Source organism: Scomber japonicus, chromosome 10 (assembly GCF_027409825.1).
Source record: "Scomber japonicus isolate fScoJap1 chromosome 10, fScoJap1.pri, whole genome shotgun sequence".
NCBI classification, from domain to species: domain Eukaryota; kingdom Metazoa; phylum Chordata; class Actinopteri; order Scombriformes; family Scombridae; genus Scomber; species Scomber japonicus.
This window is the reverse complement of record NC_070587.1, coordinates 7,377,942-7,397,693: the sequence shown is the minus strand read 5'-3', so window position 1 is coordinate 7,397,693 and position 19,752 is coordinate 7,377,942. Positions and strand designations below refer to the sequence as shown.

General features: G+C 38.5%; 2 protein-coding genes across 2 annotated transcripts; one reads left to right on the top strand and one right to left on the bottom strand.

Moving 5' to 3' along the window:
- Positions 1-2,582: 2,582 nt before the first annotated feature.
- Positions 2,583-6,503, top strand: LOC128366160 (C-X-C chemokine receptor type 1-like). The gene is made up of 3 exons (XM_053326839.1): positions 2,583-3,117; positions 3,968-4,327; positions 4,621-6,503. Exons 1-3 carry the CDS (start codon positions 3,115-3,117, stop codon positions 5,347-5,349), a joined length of 1,092 nt encoding a protein of 363 aa, XP_053182814.1. The 5' UTR covers positions 2,583-3,114; the 3' UTR covers positions 5,350-6,503.
- Positions 6,504-8,292: 1,789 nt separating this feature from the next.
- Positions 8,293-9,828, bottom strand: cxcr3.1 (chemokine (C-X-C motif) receptor 3, tandem duplicate 1). The gene is made up of 2 exons (XM_053326942.1): positions 9,561-9,828; positions 8,293-9,435 (listed from the first exon to the last, which is right to left on the bottom strand). The coding sequence occupies exons 1-2, from the start codon at positions 9,810-9,812 to the stop codon at positions 8,692-8,694; spliced, it is 996 nt and encodes a 331-aa protein (XP_053182917.1). The 5' UTR covers positions 9,813-9,828; the 3' UTR covers positions 8,293-8,691.
- Positions 9,829-19,752: the final 9,924 nt, after the last annotated feature.

Below are 19,752 nucleotides of genomic sequence, written 5' to 3'. Positions count from 1 at the left end.
TTTCTCTTTCTGTTTCTGTTACTGCCTTTTCGAAAGTGCTTCTAGTGCCCACTCATTGGAAATATGCCTTATCATGACTTCTGCTTTCTGCTTTTAGGTATTATTTGCATCTAACTAACCAAGTTAAAAACAGCTGTGCATAAAATATTTTTCATAGATTCGTGTGCGTGTGTGTGTGTGCGTGGTGTATTATAGGCTACTTTTGGGGACCAATTTCAGACTTAAGACCAATGAATTGGGGACCAAGGCCAGTCGAGGAAAAAGCAGATTAGGGTTAGGTTTATGGTTATGGTTTGATATAAGTCTATGTAATGTCCCCAAAAGTAACCTTGATCTGACATATGTGTGTTTTTCTGCACACAATCATGGGAAAAGGAGCAGCTGTAATGTGAAATGGTGGTGTGACGGCCATGCCTCTTGTAGTTGTTGGTCTGCTTGTCTTTGTCTTTGTGTTTTGTATTGCAGATGACCAGCAAGAGGCGTGGGGTCATTCATTTTTACACAGCAAATAGTTATCTAGTGGAGCTAAAGTGGTAGACTGCACCTTTAAAGTACCAGGATATAGTGAAGTCAGCTAAATTGGGCCACTTTTAGGTTATGGCATGGGAAACTAACAAAAGAACAATGTATGACATTTATTTGTGTTCTTATAATTAAAAGGGTTTGTTTTCAATATTTTTGTGTGCAATTTATGTAAGAAAATGTCATAGTTTAGGCCCTACAGCTGTTGAAAGACCCCACAGCTGTCAGATCTGCAGTGTTAAGGTAAAATGGGTTGGCTGATCAGCAAAAATGGGCCACAAAAAGTGAAACAGAGTAAGTTTTGATCTAATAAACTATCAAAACACATCTATGCACTATAACAAAATAAAAGTTAAATTGCATCAAAACAACCATTTCATAAGAAATATTCCATGCTCTTGCAAGAGAGTGTATGACTAATGCACTTTGTGTATGACTAATGCACTTTGTAGTCAAACTCATATTTATTCTTTATCTTTGCACTAAATGTCACCTGATTTATATTGTTTGATGTACTATTGTTGTGTTATATGTGCCTTGTAAGGTGACCTTGAGTGCTTTGAAAGGCGCCTTTAAATAAAATGCATTATTATTATTATTATTATTATTATTATTATTATTATTATTATTATTATTATCATTATCACTTTTTGGCTTTTCTGGACTGTCTTCCTATAATAACCTCATGCTCCCCTCTTCCTCTCCTTTACCCACTGATTATATTTACAGATTCTTCCCTCATTCACATCATTTATTTTCCTTTCTGTTTCTTTCTTAACTTCTTCTCAACTCCATGTTTTTTGTTTTGTTTGCCATATTGTCTGTAATCATAAGTTTACGTGTGTGTGTGTGTGTGTGTGTGTGTGTGTGTGCATGTCAAGAATGCACACACACACACACACACACACACACACACTCATATGCACTGACGAAGTTGTGTACACACAGACACCCACCTAGAGGGGAAAATGGGAAACAGGCATATCATACATGCATAATATAATAATACATTAATAATATACATATTTATTAATAAGAGGAACCATTAAAATATCTGCTAAAACTCAATTTGCCTCAGTTCAGCATTTTATCTGATAGAGGCCATCGAGATATTTATTATGAATCATTACTTTCTTTATTATTGAGTTATCAACCTTAACATTGACAAGTAAGATTTGGTATGCCAGGCACCTAAACAGTCTTGACATGAGGCATTGTCCTGCCCAGCTTAGCAACCTCAGGCCAGTCAAATCAATTATTAAATATCAAGTACAGTTGTGGCAAGAATTTGAAAAAATGTGCAGTCATTGGCTGTTAATGTTTAAAGAGCTAACATGCTCAGACCTTAAATGGGCCATTTTACCTGATGGCCCAATTTTTCTGATATAACCTGATATCTAGTGGTGAGGCTGCAGATTGCAACTACCTCACCTCATCTCAACCTCCCCTTCAAGATATGCAAGAGAACCAATGGTGTCTGCAAAAAATGTGAAAGTGGTGAACGTGGCGCTAAGTGGTTAAAGGCAAATAGTAAAATAGCTCACTTTACTGCAATGCTGCTTTTAAAACCAAGGAAATAAAACACTTATGCCACATCACATTATTACAATACCTTAAATCTAAGACAATACTCTCATATCATGATATTGATATAATATTCATATATTGCACAAATTTGTCAATATCTGTTCTGAGCTTAGTGTTTTTATTACAATAAGTGGGGTATTTGTTGGGGTAAGATTTAACACTAATAAAAAACAAACACTAAAAACGAAACTGAAACAAGAGAGAAAAAAACGGATGCTAAACTTACGTAATTAAAAGGAACACTATTAAAAATATAGATTAAAATGTTTAGTCTATATTTATGTTTTTCATATCTTTCATTCTTCAATTTCCCAATTAAGCTTTTTTTTAAGTGAAACGAAACTGAATTGAAAACCGAAATTAAAAACAAAATAAAAAATAATTATAATAAAAGCTAATGAAAAATACATTAAGAACGAATTTTGTTCAGTTAATGGCAATAAAAGGACTTTATTTTGAAAAGTAACCACGGTGTGACTGGGCACATCCGGCAGCGGTGCCAACGTGTGAGCAGGGTGTCAATAATGATCCAAAACAAAAGTGGATTGAAGTATGTTGTATACACAGAGGAGAGGAGAAGTACATTGTATCTTTGAGAAGTACGTCCGGTTTCGATCTGACTGACGTTTTTCGTTTTTCTTTTTTCTTTTGGTTTAGTCTCCGTCTGCTGCCGGGGCGCTTTTGTCCTTATGGACTCATCTCTGGTACATTTCCAAATGCAATGTCTCTTTAAATATAAGTTTGGCTACCTTTAAGTTTTGCAAGCCGAAAGAGTTTTGCTGCTGTGCGCTCGGCAGCTGCAGGAGATCGTCCGTCTTTTCCCTCCAAATACAAACGTGGACGGCAGCGCGGTGCTATAATCTGCGTAGTGGGTTGTGGTCTTATGTCCACAGTTGACCCACCAGTGTGTGAGAGTGCGCGCAGCTTGCAGCGTGAGTCCGTTTTTAGTATCATCGGTCTGCTGTGAGGTTGCCATCCTCACAGTCCGCTCTGCACAAGCCCTATATGGTAAGCATGACATGTTTCAGCACGTCTCAAGGTTATGGTTGTCTGATTATATCTTTTACCATCTATGTGTGTGGTTCTGTAGCCATTGTTTCGGTATGCTGTCACTGAAGCGTTTCCTTTTCTGTTTTTTACTCTTGTTTCGAAAGTGCTTCAAGTTCATATGTGTCATGTCATTGGAAATATGCTTTATCATGACTTCTGCTTTTAGGTCTTATTTGCATCTAACTCACCATGATAAAGAAAAACAGCTGTGCATATAGTAGTTTCATAGGCATGTGTGTGTGTGTGTGTGTGTGTGTGTGTGTGTGTGTGTGTGTGTGTGTGTGTGTGTGTGTGTGTGAGATAGGCTACTTTTGGAGACACATTTCAGACTTAAGACCAATGAATTGAGGACAAATCAGCTTTTTGGGGTTAGTGGTTTATGGTTATGGTTATGGTTTGATGTAAGTCTATGTACTGTCCCCAAAAGTAACCTTGATCTGACGTTTGCGTGCAGGTTGTGGTGGTTGTTGTTGTTGTTGTTGTTGTTGTTTTGTTTTGTTTTATATTGAGGTGTGGTGGGGGTGTGGAGGTGATTGTGTGTGCTGCATGACCAAGGGGAATTGTGCTTCCCGTTTATACTGATTCCACTGTTGCCTCATTTGGTGACATCGCACCATGTGAGTTATGTGTGAGTCTGAGCATGATTATAAAACCTCCGCTGGGTTTCCCAAGGGGCTATTTTGAAGAATTTACATCTCACTCACACAGCTGCTGATACATAGAGATAAACTGAGTATTAAGACAGTATTTAAGACGACCAGCCTCTGAGGTACTGAAGCATATTTTTAAAAATCTGTCTTTACAATAGATGAACATGACTCTGGATCTTGATGGAATATTCAAGGACAACAACTCCTTCAATTACGACGACGACTATGTGTATGAAAAGGAAGATGAAGATCCCCAGTCAAGTGGCAGTAAGGCAGTGTTGATCCCGCTTCTGTATTCCGTGGTGCTGATCGCAGGTCTCCTGGGAAACGGACTACTCATTGCCGTTCTGAGCCAGAAGAAGCGAGCATGGAGTATATCAGACATCTTTATCATCCTGCTGAGTGTCTCGGACATCGTCCTGCTGGTGACATTGCCCTTATGGGCCGCACAGACCAGCCAGGATTGTGGATGGTGCTTCTGGGTTCCTCTCTCCAAGATCAGTGGAGCAGTTTTTAATGTAAGTACCAAATGTTATGTAGAACAGGCAGGGACTGAAAGTGACAGAGAGGACCTTTCAGTGAATAGATGGCTGTAAGCCAGTATAATCAAGACTTTTGGCAGAGGTCATTGTACTTAAAATTGTTATTCAGCACGTACACTCCTTTAGTGATATTTCTCAGGGAGCACGGAGGAGGTGAGAGAAAGTAATAAGAGAAGTGAAAGTTAAATCATATTGTGAAAAATGATGATGATTGTAGGTTTTTGTCTTGCAAGAGATCACAGCTTGAGTTTTCTTTTTCTTTTTCTCAGATGAATTTCTACTGTGGGATGTTTCTGATGGTTTCCATTAGTTGGAACCACTACCTGTCCATCGCCCACTCTACCCATCTGTACTCCCACAACAGGTCCAAGTTAGCTTACATCAGCTTCCTTTCGGTCTCCTTTCTCCTCACCATCCCTGACTGGGATTTCTTTGTGGTCGAAAGAACGTGGAAAGAGAAAACACTGTGTATTCCCAACTGCTATCTTCCACAAAAGAAGCTGGTCTCACGCCTGTTCCACCACGTATTGGGTTTCCTCCTGCCTGCTGTTGCCCTGATCATCTGCTGCTTCCTGCTATCTAAACGCCTCCAGAAGCAGAAGCAGAGAGCCACCACGGTCATCCTGGCCCTGGTGGTGGTCTTCCTTTCCTGCTGGATGCCATACAACATCACACTCATCGTGGACACCTTCAAGAACAGATCTAAGACGCCCCAAGAAATTGCAAATTCTGAGGGTTCCCTGAAAACTGCCCTTCTGTTCACATCTGCATTAGCCTGTGTTCATGCGTGCCTCAGACCTGTGCTGTACTTCAGCCTGTGCAAAAACTTCAGGGAAAGGATGCTGGCATTGTTGAGGTGTTCAAAAGATGGGGATGAGCGCTCTCTATGGGAGTTGGGTGTGGATGATGAAAAAGATCTGCCTGCAAAGACACATGAGGGAGAATCACTGAAGCAGGTAACATGTGTAGAGCAGCAGGAACAAACAACTAAGTGCTGATACAGAAATGTCCATTTATGACTCATAACACTGAGAAATGTTGCTCTTAGGGGAATTTAGTGTCAATCATATCATGGGTTCAAAGGGTGGAGGACCAATTTCAGTGTAATGATGAGAAATGGAAACTTAAATGTGAAGGAAGTCCTCATGGTGACATATATGGTGTACTGTTACTGTAGGGTTGTACCACTGTGTCTTGTTTTGTAATCACTGTAGCATATGTTTAACTGTTTAACATCCCAAATCATGTTTTTTTATACTATTATATATATATTTACATTTTAATAGTCTATTATTGTTATCATTATTATTATTATTGTCATGAATTTTATGATCATTATTATTATTGTTATTGAAAGCAGGCTTTGTTTCTGCATTTTATACTGTGTGGTAAAAAAACCAGTTGGGTGAGTTTTTAGGTCTTAAGCAATCAGCATGAAGCTAATACCATAACCTCGAACCATCGAATTTGAGGGAATATAAGCTCTTATCCATGTCTGTGTCATTATAATCCTGCAATTAACAGTCTGACACTGTTTGTAACTTCATTGTTGATCCTATATTTTTTACAAACTGTTTCATTTGTCATACTATCTTCAAGCGGGAAGACTGTGTGGATTCCACGATTGCGCAGTAGAGGTGACCTCAGTGAGGGAATTTCCCCTTGGCAAATCCCACAGTCTTTCTTCTTGACTTTATAGTTGCAGTACAGGTTTGCGTGGATTAAAAGACACAGGATAACACAGACAGATGGTGATGTCATCAGTCAGGTGACAGAGCACGAGGCAGAGAGAGAAGTAGGAAGAAAAAATAGCTCTCTACACTCATCTGAAGACTTGTCTGTTTGGTGGAGAGAGAACTGTGGCAAGCTTTGTGTGTGAGGGCAGTCACTCGAAGGGAAAAAGAGTGTAGGTGGCAAATGCATAGAAGAAGAGTTAGATCAAATCTTACTTTGTGGTTTCACCCACACACTGCCGCGCAGCAGGTTATGGCTTTTCTAGATAAGCCTGATTTCAGGGCTCGAGTAAACAACAATGTTGACGTATTTAAATGTGTCCTGAAATAAAGTGTGTTTTGACAACTGAGTGTTAATTGTACCATAATTTCATTTGTGGTCATGGTGTCACACACAAAAATAAACTGTTTCAATCTTAGCCTATCTTTTTGTTCTCCTTACTGCTATAACAAGAATGACATTTAAGTTACCAGAATTACAGCTTTTAGGAGATGTGCGTGAATCTATTGAGTAATGCTTGATGTGTTATTTGTGTCACACACAAAAATAAACTGTTTCAATCTTAGCCTATCTTTTTGTTCTATTTACTGCTGTAATAAGAGTGACGTTTAAGTTACCAGAATTACAGCTTTTAGGAGATGTGCGTGAGTCTATTGAGTAATGCGTGATGTGTTATTTCCTGCTTCAGCTACAGCTTTTAGGAAATGTGCCTGAATCTGAGAAATTACAGCATCAACATATCAGGTTCATACCAGAACTGCTTATAATAATAATTTAGTATTGCTTGACGTGTTATTTCCTGCTTCTGCTACAGCTTGTATGTTAACTGAGACAGATAGAGACAAGCTGCTTATCAGGACTTCTCTTTAATGAGTACAAATGTGTTATCAGCACAAATTCAAACTATGTTGTACTGAGAGGAAGCTAATCTATAAATGTTAAAAAACCTTCACTCTCAGGCACAGTGACTCAATCAGCACACTTTCCTTTTCTGGAGTCAACTTTTTGAAGTGTACACACTGCTAATGCCAGTTTAAGGAATGGTCTCTTTAAACAATGCTGCTGTGAAGTGTTTTCATATTGCAAGCTATGAAGAAGACACTGAGAGTCACAGCTTGTCTCTATCATCTTTTCTTATCACATTACTAGTCACTTTTCTGATAAAAACTGTGTTTCAGGATGTGAATTTAACACCTTTTTTTCAATTTCCTGTCAAGAAGATATTTCCACTGAAACCACCACAAGTATGTATGCAGTTTTTATTTCTGCTAAATGTAATTATCTTATTAAAAACTATATAATATTGTTGTGAAAATGTCGGCCTGCCCAACACTTCACGGTTACTAATAGGACAGGGTTAGACCAGTTTCAACAAATCATCAGAGCTGCATAACTTATGACACTTCACATACTCACAGATCACATGAAGATTGACTAAGTCTGCAAATGGCTTGTGTTGACAGAGTACAGAGTTAAATTAACTGTACTGACAGTGGTCTTTAAATCTGGTCTTTAAATCATATTATCCCCACATGCCTGATAGACCTGTTTGCTGCAGTAAATGCCAGTAAAGGTTACACAATGTCAATAGCAAAGACTTTGAAGAGGTGGGATCAGGGCTGTAGCCAGGATTTTTGAAACTGAGATCAAAAGTCCAATTTCCCAGTCAACAAGAAACTGATTTTGACTAGGCACCAATCAAACTCTGTGGGATGCTCTAGTCGTTTCAAAAAAATCACACATTTTCAAATTTATTTAACTGTTCAATTTCATTTTCTGTTGTATTTTCTTAAAGCTTTCCGGACACTACCAGATGTGTTTTGTGGTTAAAAATAGTAACATGTTCATTTATTTAGTCTGGAAAATACCCAAATCAGCCTTAAAAATCCAAATGTGTTCTAAGTGTGTTATCCAGGAATGTGAACTCATGTCATTTGGCCTCCCAGACGATTTCCTGATATTATCCAATATTAACCAACAACAACATTATTACGTTGGGGACCTTAATAGTAGGTAAGTTCAAGAGCAGCCTGCAGTATTATGGCACCACTGTCTTGAATCTGAGAGGTTTGCACAGGAACAAAATAGTCAAATCTGGACACCAGTATATGGTCAATAGAACATATCAATAATGTATCATTATTATGAAATTGAATTGTCATCTCAGATTTGTGTGAATGGTCAGGTTGGCCCCACTGCTGTACAAATTGAAAACACACTAAATGGTCTTTTATTCAAAACAAAAGTTTATTCTGCATTTTGGTATCCATATACAAAAATCATAATGCAATATACAATTCTGGTGTAAAATATATCATTTAAAAAATAGAATGGAGTAAAAAATAGAGTATGCAGTATTACACATTATGTGGTTATGTTGCCAAGCAAAAAGGAAATGTTATATTTCTACACAACAAAAAGAGGTTCCCACAGGTAGTCTGCAGGTGTATGACCTCGGCTCCCAGATCAAAGGAAATAGAAAGAAAACAGCTTGTTACAGGTTATATGACACAGGAATACAGAATGACGCTGTTTGCTTATTAATTCATGTCTCATGTAAATTTGTTCAGGTTGGTTGATCTACTTGCTCATTTTGTCTCTTCCTCTTAGATAGCTATGGAGTTGGAGGTATCAGCTGACTCAGACCAAATGGAGCTTTTCCTGCTGCTTGCAACAGACTGGAGTCTGACACTTGTCTTCAGCTTGCAGCCCAAAGACCTCAGGATGTTCAGCAGCTGACGCCGGAACTTCACACCCACAAATGCATACAGGATGGGATTTAGGCTGCAGTGGAGGTAACCCACAGAGGAGGTGACTATCTTGGCTTTCTCCAGATGTGATCTGCCTCCACAGGTCTCACTGCTGTTGCCGGACTGAAGTGTGTCCACCATGAGTGTGATGTGGTATGGCGTCCAGCAGAGAAAGAAAACCAACACGACAGCCAAGATGACCCTGAAAGCCTTCTGCTTTTGGAGGCCGTGTGTGCCACATCGCAGCCGTCGCAGGATGCAGGTGTAGCAGAAGATCAGGACAACTGAAGGGAGCAGGAAGCCTGCTATGTGGTAAATCAGGCGTGATGCCAGCTGCCAGTCACCTACTATCTCTATCTGATATGAAAACTTAAGGTAGTTACGAATACACTCTCTTGTGTTTCGTCTGTCATCCTCCACATCCTCCAGAAAGATCCAGTCAGGAATAGAGAGAAGCATGGAGGTCAGCCACACTGCCAAACAGCTGGCCTGAACAACCCAGGGCTTCTTGCGGGAGTACATCTGGGTAGCATGGACAATGGACAGGTAGCGGTCTAGACTGATGCAGGCTAGCAAAAAGATGCCACAGTAGAAGTTGATCTGAGAAAGCAAAAAATCAGTGTAAAGAGGTGAAAAAAGACTGCAACCATTATATATTTACTATCCTGCACTTGCTTTAATGCGGGCAGGTTTTTTGTGCATCTTTCCTGCCATGCACCTCTTACCGTAAAAATGGCTCCAGTAATCTTGCAAAATGCAGTACCAAAGGTCCATCCCTGAACAGCCTGTGCAGCCCAGAAGGGCAGCGTCAACAGCAGCAGGATATCTGCCACACCCAGGTGGAGAATGAAGGTATCTGTCACACTCCAGGTCCTCCTGCTCTGAGCCAAAACTCCCAGAAGCAATCCATTCCCCAGGACACCCACAACAAACACCACGGAGTACAGAACTGGGATGAACTGGGCCTCAAAGTGCATGCCCTCGGTCAGGTTGCATACATCACCACTTCCACAGCAATTCTCATAGTTGTATTCAAATGAGTCACTTAAATTGAGGCCATCGAACAGGTATTGCACGTCTTCTTCATTGAATGAAAACTTTTCACTCCTCCTCAGACGCTCCAGCTACACAAAAAGTAGAGGGAATAGAAATGCACATTAACTTAGTGTAAGCATGTCACATAAAAAGTCGTCTTTTGTCACCACATGGTGGCGCTGTTTATCTTTAAATATAACAGTATGTATCTATCTATCTATCTACCTATCTATCTATCTATCTATCTATCTATCTATCACAGTATTCAATGCAGTTTGCAATACAATTAAATAAAAAAAGACAACACAGCAAAACAATGTGTAATATTAAAGAGGATAATATTGCAATCCAACTATTGAACATACTCCTGAAAATAACTTAAATTAAACAGAAGAATTGTGAAGTCAAAATCTGACACATACAAGCAGGTAATTACGGTTAGGGTATTTTTTTTATTATTTTTTTTATTAATATTCTGGACAAGCTGTAGCTGAGACTATTTTGGGAAGTGAAAAAAAGGCTTACGATACACATAACCTGCAGGTGGAAAAACACACATTAGTCATTCAGTATTTTCTGCAACGTGGACATTGTGAAGGTGAAAGAGAAGCTGACATGTCTGAAATACCACCACACCTGACTCTGTAAGGTTTTAAGGTATGATGTCAATTGTCAAATTAACTGTAGGCTATGACTTTGTACAAGTGACAATGATCTGTTTCCTTTGTGGCTGCAGAACATTATGTCCATTCCAGTTATACTACCAATGTACAGAATTGCTTTGCTCTATTATATGAGGAAGAGAAACTATAGGCTCCATGCATGTGGAAGGAAGCATACGCAAATTCAAAGAAGAGAAAATCTTGAGGCACATAGGTGCAAACCACAACATAATTTACTATCTTTAAATCATTGTATTACAGATAATTAGGAAAAATCATTTGAACCCCTCTACTTTGACACAAATTTGACTGTAGTTTAATAATTTTGTAATTGGTGAACAGAAGTGATGATGCAATGGCGCAGCTTTTTACTGAATGGCATAGTTATGCAGAGGCATGTTAATCTCCAAACCACATCACAGTCTAGCACACTGTGGTCTCTTTCTATGAACTAAAATTGTGAGAATAGACAGCAAAGGGGTGAAAAAGAAAAAAATTAAATAGCAAAGATACCGAATCAATATTCAATCAATATTTGTCAGTAATTAGTTAACAAGGTAAAGATCAAAGCCGCTGAAATTCATTATGTGCTGATGGTATTTTAAAGATTTTAACTGTAATCATCAAAGAATGAATAGTCTCAGGAATGGTGATATGTGCATCATCTAAAGGAATAACTTACCAAATCATTTGACATTGTAGTCTCCTCAGTGATCAGGTTCAGAACGTCAGACACACCAGAAATGAGCTATCTAATGATACTGTTACCAAGAGCTGCATCTCTAAAGCCGTCACAGAGGAAGCCCTTTTTTTTTTGAAGATTTTTTTTTAAAAGACGTTGAAACCACGCAGTCTCAGCACAACCACAAGTTTAATATAATTCTAGATTTTTTCAGAGGAATTGAAGGAAAAAACATTTACAGATTTTGTGATATAAACCCCACTTTTTACCTTTTGTTTTACTTTTTTATTTTCTCTTGAAACAGCTTGATTATGAAGTTTTATGTTGACAGAGCATTTTTATAATAATAATTATAATAATATATATAATAATTTTTATAATAATAAACAAAATCAAATGGCATTTTGTTTCAGGTTTTTCACTGAATCTGACCAAATCTGCAGTGAACTGAAATCAAAAGGCTTGTTCACAAATTCTCTGTAATACTGCATTTATTTGACATTTTTGGTTTAAATCACTCTCAAGTGCACGCAGCCCTTTTGTCTCGTGTTAATGAAGGGACTTTACACCAACGGTGAGGAATGAAAATGCCAAATACAGGGTGTTTTTTAATGTGTTAGAGTAGGCTGGCACACTTTCCATAGAAACCGATGAATGCGTTGTGTCTAATTTTCACCAACTAAATCTTAAACACAGTATTCTTTGGTCAAGATGTTTTGTTACTACGTAAATAATCTATTGGTGTTTTAATAGAAATACATTACGCATACTTTCTGTGTTAAAATGGTCATCTCCAGAAAACAGATTAATTAATTATCATTTATATAATTTATCAAATATCATTTGATCAACACTATGACATTAGCTTTTACTCTGGCCATTCAACTGCAGCAAGAAGACACTTTTACTTTCAGGTTTACAAGTTGCTTGCAATTATTTTAACATCATCTGAGTTTAAAAGAAATGCTATGAACCGCATAGACTAATGCAATCTGACGAGATTTATTGCATGAGTTATTTCTCTTTCTCAGTTTTGCTTTCTGTAACGCACGGTTTATTCATTCATGTATGGTGACAGTCAAACATGACGTACTTTCTAATTCAAGTTAATGGCAAGGTGTATCCAAACTTGACTTGTACTGTATGTGCACACATCAAGCTGGCACGATTGTAGAATGTAATGATATTTTTTCAGTGTAACATTCAATAGAGAATTTAAGGTTATTATTTAAATACTTTATATTAAGATAAAATCAGATTATCAGATTATCAGTACCTTCATCAACACCCACACAAAAAATTGGTTTGGTCACATGAGAAATAATGAAAGAGACACAGAAATTAACACACACACACACACACACACACACACACACACACACACACACACACACACACACACACACACACACACACACAATAAGAGGATGTGAAACAAAACTTAACATCCCTTTGCAACTATTACAAGAATACCCATATGTTGTAAAAGATAGAGTAAACTCAAGTGGTCAAAGACAACTGTTCGTCTGATTCATCTCTACACATTTAAACTTTTTTTGTTTGTTTTGTTTTGTTTTGGGGTTTTTTTGCAAACTGTGAATTAAGTATCCACATACACACCACCTGTGCAATCTAATGCAATCCAATACTACAACTCTGCTAGAAATTGTTAACTGTTTTCCATTAAAGTTGCACATTTTGAATCAAAATACACTGAGTACTTTATTAAATGCTCTTTAATGCAACAGCTCTGTTTCTGCCTTTACAGAGCTTATACATGTTCAGTTGTTGTTGATGCATGTTAATGGGGTGGTCAAAACAGCAGGGACACATTTCAATAATATACATTATCACCCTTCTGATTATGTCAACAAAAACTAAAAGCTTTGTAAAAGTAGAATGTATAGCATGACTATTAGAAAGCATTGTATTGCATGACTCCCTAATAAAGTGCTGAGTGGTGTATTTTGATGCAACCTGTACAACTTTAAAGGTAAACATATCAGTTTCCTAACACAACTGCTGGTTGAGACTGGTTTGCTCTTGTGGTTTTAATACAGAGATGTGTTGTCAACAGCACTGACACAAACAAAGCAGAAACTGAGCCAGCAATATAAAGCTGACATTATACAGTCCCAAAAACAAGCCTTTTCCCATTGATTGAGCCTTATCAAAACCTTTTTTTTCTTTTGGTACTATTTATAATACCTCATATCAGTGTAAAATCTCTTATCATAGACATTTCATAGACACAACTACCTTCTCAAAAACCTCAAGGTTTGTTGCTTGCACTTTGAGATGCAAACATGACACCTGTGACGGCACCAGGTTTTAAAAGTGTCACTCTGTTTCCCCCTTGCTCGTCTCCTGTAACAGTGTGTTCCTGTTGTTTTCACACCTTTTGTTCCTCTTCTCTTCTGCAGCACATAAGCAAATGTTGCGGTGAGAGGCTGATGGAAGTGCAAACATGTGACCATGACTCTATCAACCCACCACCTGAAAGAATAGTTTTACAAGACTAATTCAATTCTGATTCATGCCAACACATAAATGAACATCAGCATGCATGTCATGTTTTGGACTGGAACCTGATTAAAAGACAAGTTTACCATTTGCGAAGTCTGTCTTCAAATAATAGTCAGGTCAATCCTCCCGTTCAAAGTGGCCATAATAAGATAATTTCATAAATTATTTACATTGATGGGGGACAAAATCCACACACCTCCTTCTGTGTAAAAAATGTTTTATTTAAAAATGTATTTGAAGCAAATATGAAGCTTTGACCGTCTCAGATCAAGTCTTTTTAGTGCCAATGTCCCTCTTTATGTTTCCATACTTCCCCTTCATATGGGGTTCATATGCTTGACATATCAGAGAGTATAGAGATATAAGTGATAAGGAAGCCTCATTGTGGTTTCAGACATTGAGGCTTTCACTTAACCTTATTAATATAGCACTTTCTAATATAGATATTGTGCTTGATAAGCACACCGCAAGGGCATGCACAGCAGTTATGTGGGTCTATTTGAGATTTTTGTCTTTGATGATCTGTGAATGTTACTGACACTGAACATTCGTCATCCACCACAGTACCACTTCTTTTCACAACCTGGATTAGGGCACACCCTGGTGCAACATGAAAGAAAAATACACCCCTCTTCCCAGCTCCAAAAAACCACTGGGAACAAGGAAGATGCAGCCCTTTAAATGTTTTATTTAAAATCTTTCAGGCTTCAGGTGGGCGAACAGCAAAATAACAGACAAAGGTGAACCACCCAAATGTACCTACTCAAACACCAAAAAAGACAAGCCACTAATCTAACTCCTAACGTCACAAAAACAACAACAATTGCTACACACCCCTGCAGAACTTGGGCTGATATTTCACATGTTTTTCACAAGTTACATACAACATTTCACTTTGATACATGTTGGCTGGAAAATTGGTGGGAAGTGGGGAGAGAACATCCCCCAAAGGAACTGAAGGAAGCTGGCCAACATAAACATACATAAAATATGCCCTTTGAGTCGTAACAGCTGTATGTGCATAACATAAGTTGGATGTTTTATTTTATACAACATATACTGTAAAATCGGTGTATAAGAAGCACCTTAAATGTGATTTGTTTTCATTGAAAAGTGGGGAGCGTCTCATACACTGGTGTGTCCTATATACCAGTAAAATACAAAGAGAGGTTGGATCTGGATATGATTATAGGTATGTAAAGGGCTGTCCTCACTAAGAATGATAACTATAACTAGATCTGATGAATGTGACAACCAACCCCATTCTCCCCTACACACTGTATCAAATATACTGTGTTCTTTTAAAAGGCTTAATTAAAACTCATGGTCAAATCCGAACCCAGTCAGAGTTAATATATCGGTCCAGTTAAGCAAATCATTACCGCCGGACCATTAACCATTAAACTGATACACTGTTTCAGGTGAAATATGTGTGTTTTATTGTGTTTCAAATAAAAGTAAATTGAAAGAATTTTAGTCGTTAATAAAAAGTGTTTTTCCCTGTATGACACCCCCCAAAATAGATTGCAACTTATACACTGGTGCAACTTATACACCGGTTTTTACTGTATATGTTAGGTAGTCACTGTTCTGCCCCATTTGTTTTTATGTTAATGTGTAATTGTGAAACCATGGCAATTCAATGGAGGAACTGAAAGAACAAAAATCTAAAAAAAATATTTTCACATGCTAGTTTTGATTCCTTTAGCCCTGTACAGACTAAGTTAGGGTTCAACCTCATGTTGTTGCTAAGTTTGAATAATAATATTTTTAAACAGTCAGTTGTCACCACGGCACGGCAATGATATTTCACTGTTGCATTACCTTCCACTTCATATGATGATCGGGGTGGGATATATAGATTGATTGTGTTAGAGGTGAAAGAGATGAAATGCAACTCAGGATTTTTCGTTTTCTGGTTCTGTACAATTTTCCGTTTGAGCATGTCCTTTCTATTGCAGCTCTTTGGTTTTGACTGTTAGTGGCTGTCATCACCACATTGTAGGTTAGTGTGGTCCAGATGATAGCATGGGAACTCACATACATTGTAGACACCATCCTGGCAGCAGTGATATTTACACCATCTGAAGATGCACTGAGATGCTTCAGTTCTGACACACGGAATCAAGTTGTTTCAACAACATGGATGTACAGCGTATATAAAGGTCTTTACTAAAATGTAGAGGAAACTGTTGTCTGCCGCCTACAGGCACACATTTTAAAAGGAGTAGGTGATACGATAATATCCTTTATCACAGCACATGCCAGTTAAATTGCAATACTGATATATATGGTACATTCTGAGGAAAATGTTTTTGACCAATCCATCAACAAAAACAAGTCAGATTAAGTTTCATATATTAACTTTGATTAAATTATAATAAAATTCACATTTGCCATGGGAGAAATATGTTCTTGTATTTTATTTCATGAGATATTAAATGCACATACTGTGTGGTAAATTCACAGGTAACAGACTTATGGCGCTTTTCCACTACACAGTTCCAGCATGACTCGACTCGGCTCGGTTCCAGGAAGGACCTTTTCCATTACAAAAAAGTACCTACTCAACGTGGGCGGGGTCGTCATAGCACGGCTCCGCAAAACTGCCGTGACTTCGTTTTCTACGTGACACAAACACATAAACAATGGAGGACATGGAGGCAGTGGTGTACTTGCTGCTGTATGTGTCTTTCTGTCACACACAAAGCAACAAAATTGAGCCGTATGGCTGTAACGCTGTCGCCGGTATTTAAAAATGCCGGGTTTGATTCTTGTGTGGGATAGCTCATGACTCTTCCAGCGACAACTCTTCTGACCAATCAGTTGCCGACAGTCTGTTGACGTCACATTTAGTATCGACTCGGCTCACTTGGAACCTCAGCAGAGCGGCTACTAAAAAAATACCAGGTACCAGATACTATCCCTAATGGAAACACAAAAAAAAAAACGAGTCGAGGCGAGTCGTGCTGGAACTGTGTAGTGGAAAAGCGCCATTACAGCGTCTCATGGTAAATATGTATATCATAATATCATTCAGTCGTACATTGTACATTGAAAAACACTAGTGCAGTGCCCGTGCATAATCTGTTTCTGTGTGTGTTTTTACTACAAAGTCAGACTTCCCAACTGTCCCGCATAGCGCCCGCAAATGAGAGCCAATCTACCGGAATCTGGAGCGTGCAAGCAAACAAGCGCGCTAGAGAATGGCTACGCGTATATGTGTATGTGTGAGTGCACAACTATTAATGCAGCGCGTGTGTGACAGCAAAGTATCCTGATAGCTCTGTGTTGCCGCTTATCAGAACAATCCCCCCCACCTCCTTCCCCGGACCGACACCTCCCTGAAATGACTTTTTGCAGGTCGGGATGTCTGCAAAGTAGCTTGGGCTATTCGAAGAGTTTTCAGTTTCATCCATTTTTTTGAGGGTCTGAAGTGTATTTCACATTTTAGCTGCCAAAGCTCCGTTGCCCCTCTACCCTTAGTCCTGCGCTGTGCTCAGTGTGCTGTGTGAGAGGGGGAGTGGCCAGCAGCAAGAGCAGCAACAGCAAATGTGTGCTTCTTTTACCCATATATTTATCTATATCTTTTACATTTCTTATCCAAACAACGTCAAACTTGTTGGCACTGCACTTACTCGTGCCCGTAGTAAGACACCTGTCTGAACGGTTCGAGGGAAATGCGAATAACGTTCCTGTCATTTCTAGATTTCTTCAGTTGTGGCATATCGTGTATCATGTAACTTTGGTTAACTTGTGAAGACTTGGCCTTGAAGAAAGTGCAAGTATACCATGAAGGGAGAAGAAATGTGCAACTTTGTATGAAAAGAAAAATCCCACAGTACTCATTGTGGATTTCCTGTGTGACATTTGCTAGGTAACTGTCATTGTATTTTCACCCTTTATATTTTAGCAGTGACTTGTGTAGTTTAGATAAAGATGGTGAACAAAAATAGTGTTTTAGAGTCTTCGTAATTTCTATTAAAAAGAGAATATTTAATCACACATAATGTAACATGGTACTATTGCTACTATTGTAGCTTCACCAAAGTCCTATATTACTAAGAGTAGTAAGAGTGAAATCAAAAGGAGAAGTGTAGAGCGCCTGCTGAAAATGCATCCCTAATATAAGCTCAAAGTGCATGTGGCAGGCAAGGTGTGTGTAATACAGACCTTTTTTCATTCCTGTCCAGTATTTTAGTGTGTCTGAGTTGTACAATATCAACAAATATTGTATGCCAACTGTAGCCTCCTTAACACTCATTATCACATGCACAGTCCGAGGCAACAGGCAGGTATTTGGTTGAATCATGGCTTATCTGAGCTACAATGTTTTGGTTTCTGTTTTATATGGTTACAAAGATCATTTAAAGGACAAAAGTCAGTCACTGATGTCATGGCAAGCTTGAGCTTGCAGTCTTAGTAATTTTTCTGTAGCTAGGCAACAGATGAAAATGTCACACTGCAATGTCACATATTGGCATTGTGGCTCCATCTGTTGGATAAGCAATTCTTACATGACACTCCCGAGACTGTCCTTCCAAGAAAAACAACACAAACCCCCGCAATTTTGTTTGGAAAACAGGGCATCTGTATTATTAAATTTGGACCACTCAGTGAGATGATTGGTAGTTCATGTTTTATAGGATGTACAGAGAGGATTTACAGCTGCAGAAATTAAAATATGAAAACATGATTAAGGTTTTTTTTAATTAGGTCCTGTGAACTTTAGCTTCCATCCAAGTCTGACTTGTTTTTTAAAAGTGGACACCACACTGCACTGACCTCGCTGATATCTGGGTCCAACTCTGCTCCTAGCACATGATATCTAAACACTAAGCAGCCATGATAAACAGGAGGAATACAATGATAACATAAAGCTTTGGATCCTTTACTAGCTGCCAAAAACAACTAGTTTTTAGTGCAACCCCTAATAACAGGAAGATAGAGAGTTGTCTTAACTCACTCATAAACAATATAATACAATGCCTGTTGTGTTATCTGAGACTGGTAATATTAGGAACAGGTGAGGTCTTTCCTATGCAGACAAATCCAAACAGTTCAGTCAAAAACAGATGAAAACATAAAATGTCTATATACTGACACCATACGGCCTGTAATTCTGCATTTTTTATTCTATTTGATTGTATTATATTATTATTATATTTTAAAGCTACCCTTACCTTTATTACATTTTTAAACTTTTTTTTGTTTAGGTTAAAATGCTATTAATAAAGTAATGGCAGTCTAACATGTTAGAGAGATCCACCAGGCACAGAAACAAAACATTATTCCATTCTCATAATATTCAGTGAAAACTCTGACCAATCATATCATTCGGTCCGAATGATATGAGTGGCCTGTTTTCCCCTTCCGCATTACGTAATTGTGCGCGCACCCCCACCCGGAAGAGAGTCTGTTGTGGGTCCACGGCATTATAATACATCCATGATACACGGAGATAGCCATAAACAGACAGTAACGACTGACAATGACACGGCTTCCACCCACAGCCGATCCCACGGGGAAAAAGAAAAGTATATTAGCAAAAGCCACCACAAAGAAAGAGCTTGATGCAACAAGAGCTAAAACAAGAATCAACATTGGCTCTGCTTTCAAGCGATGGAGGAGTCTGATGAAGCTTCATCCAGAGCTAAAAAGGGATGAAATGGTCGCAGAGTTTCTGCTTGAAAGGTATTTTTATTTTGCATAATCTAACATACAACATCTGTAGCAGGGTGTGTATGTGGTCTGAAACAATATAACAAACGGTAATCACCATGGCAACAATGGTATACAATGTAACTGGAGGCTAAGTTGTGGCTATTTATGGCACTAATAACAGAAAACCGTTATAAACATTTTAACTTGTAACAACCCGTCCACTCACGTTACTAGGCCTATGTGTGTGTGCATGTGTATTGTTTTGGTCATCAAGATTGTAGTGCGCGTTCACGGATGGGGAAGGAAGTGCGGGGGTGGGACATAGGAGGGAGGAGGGGTTGTTGCTGT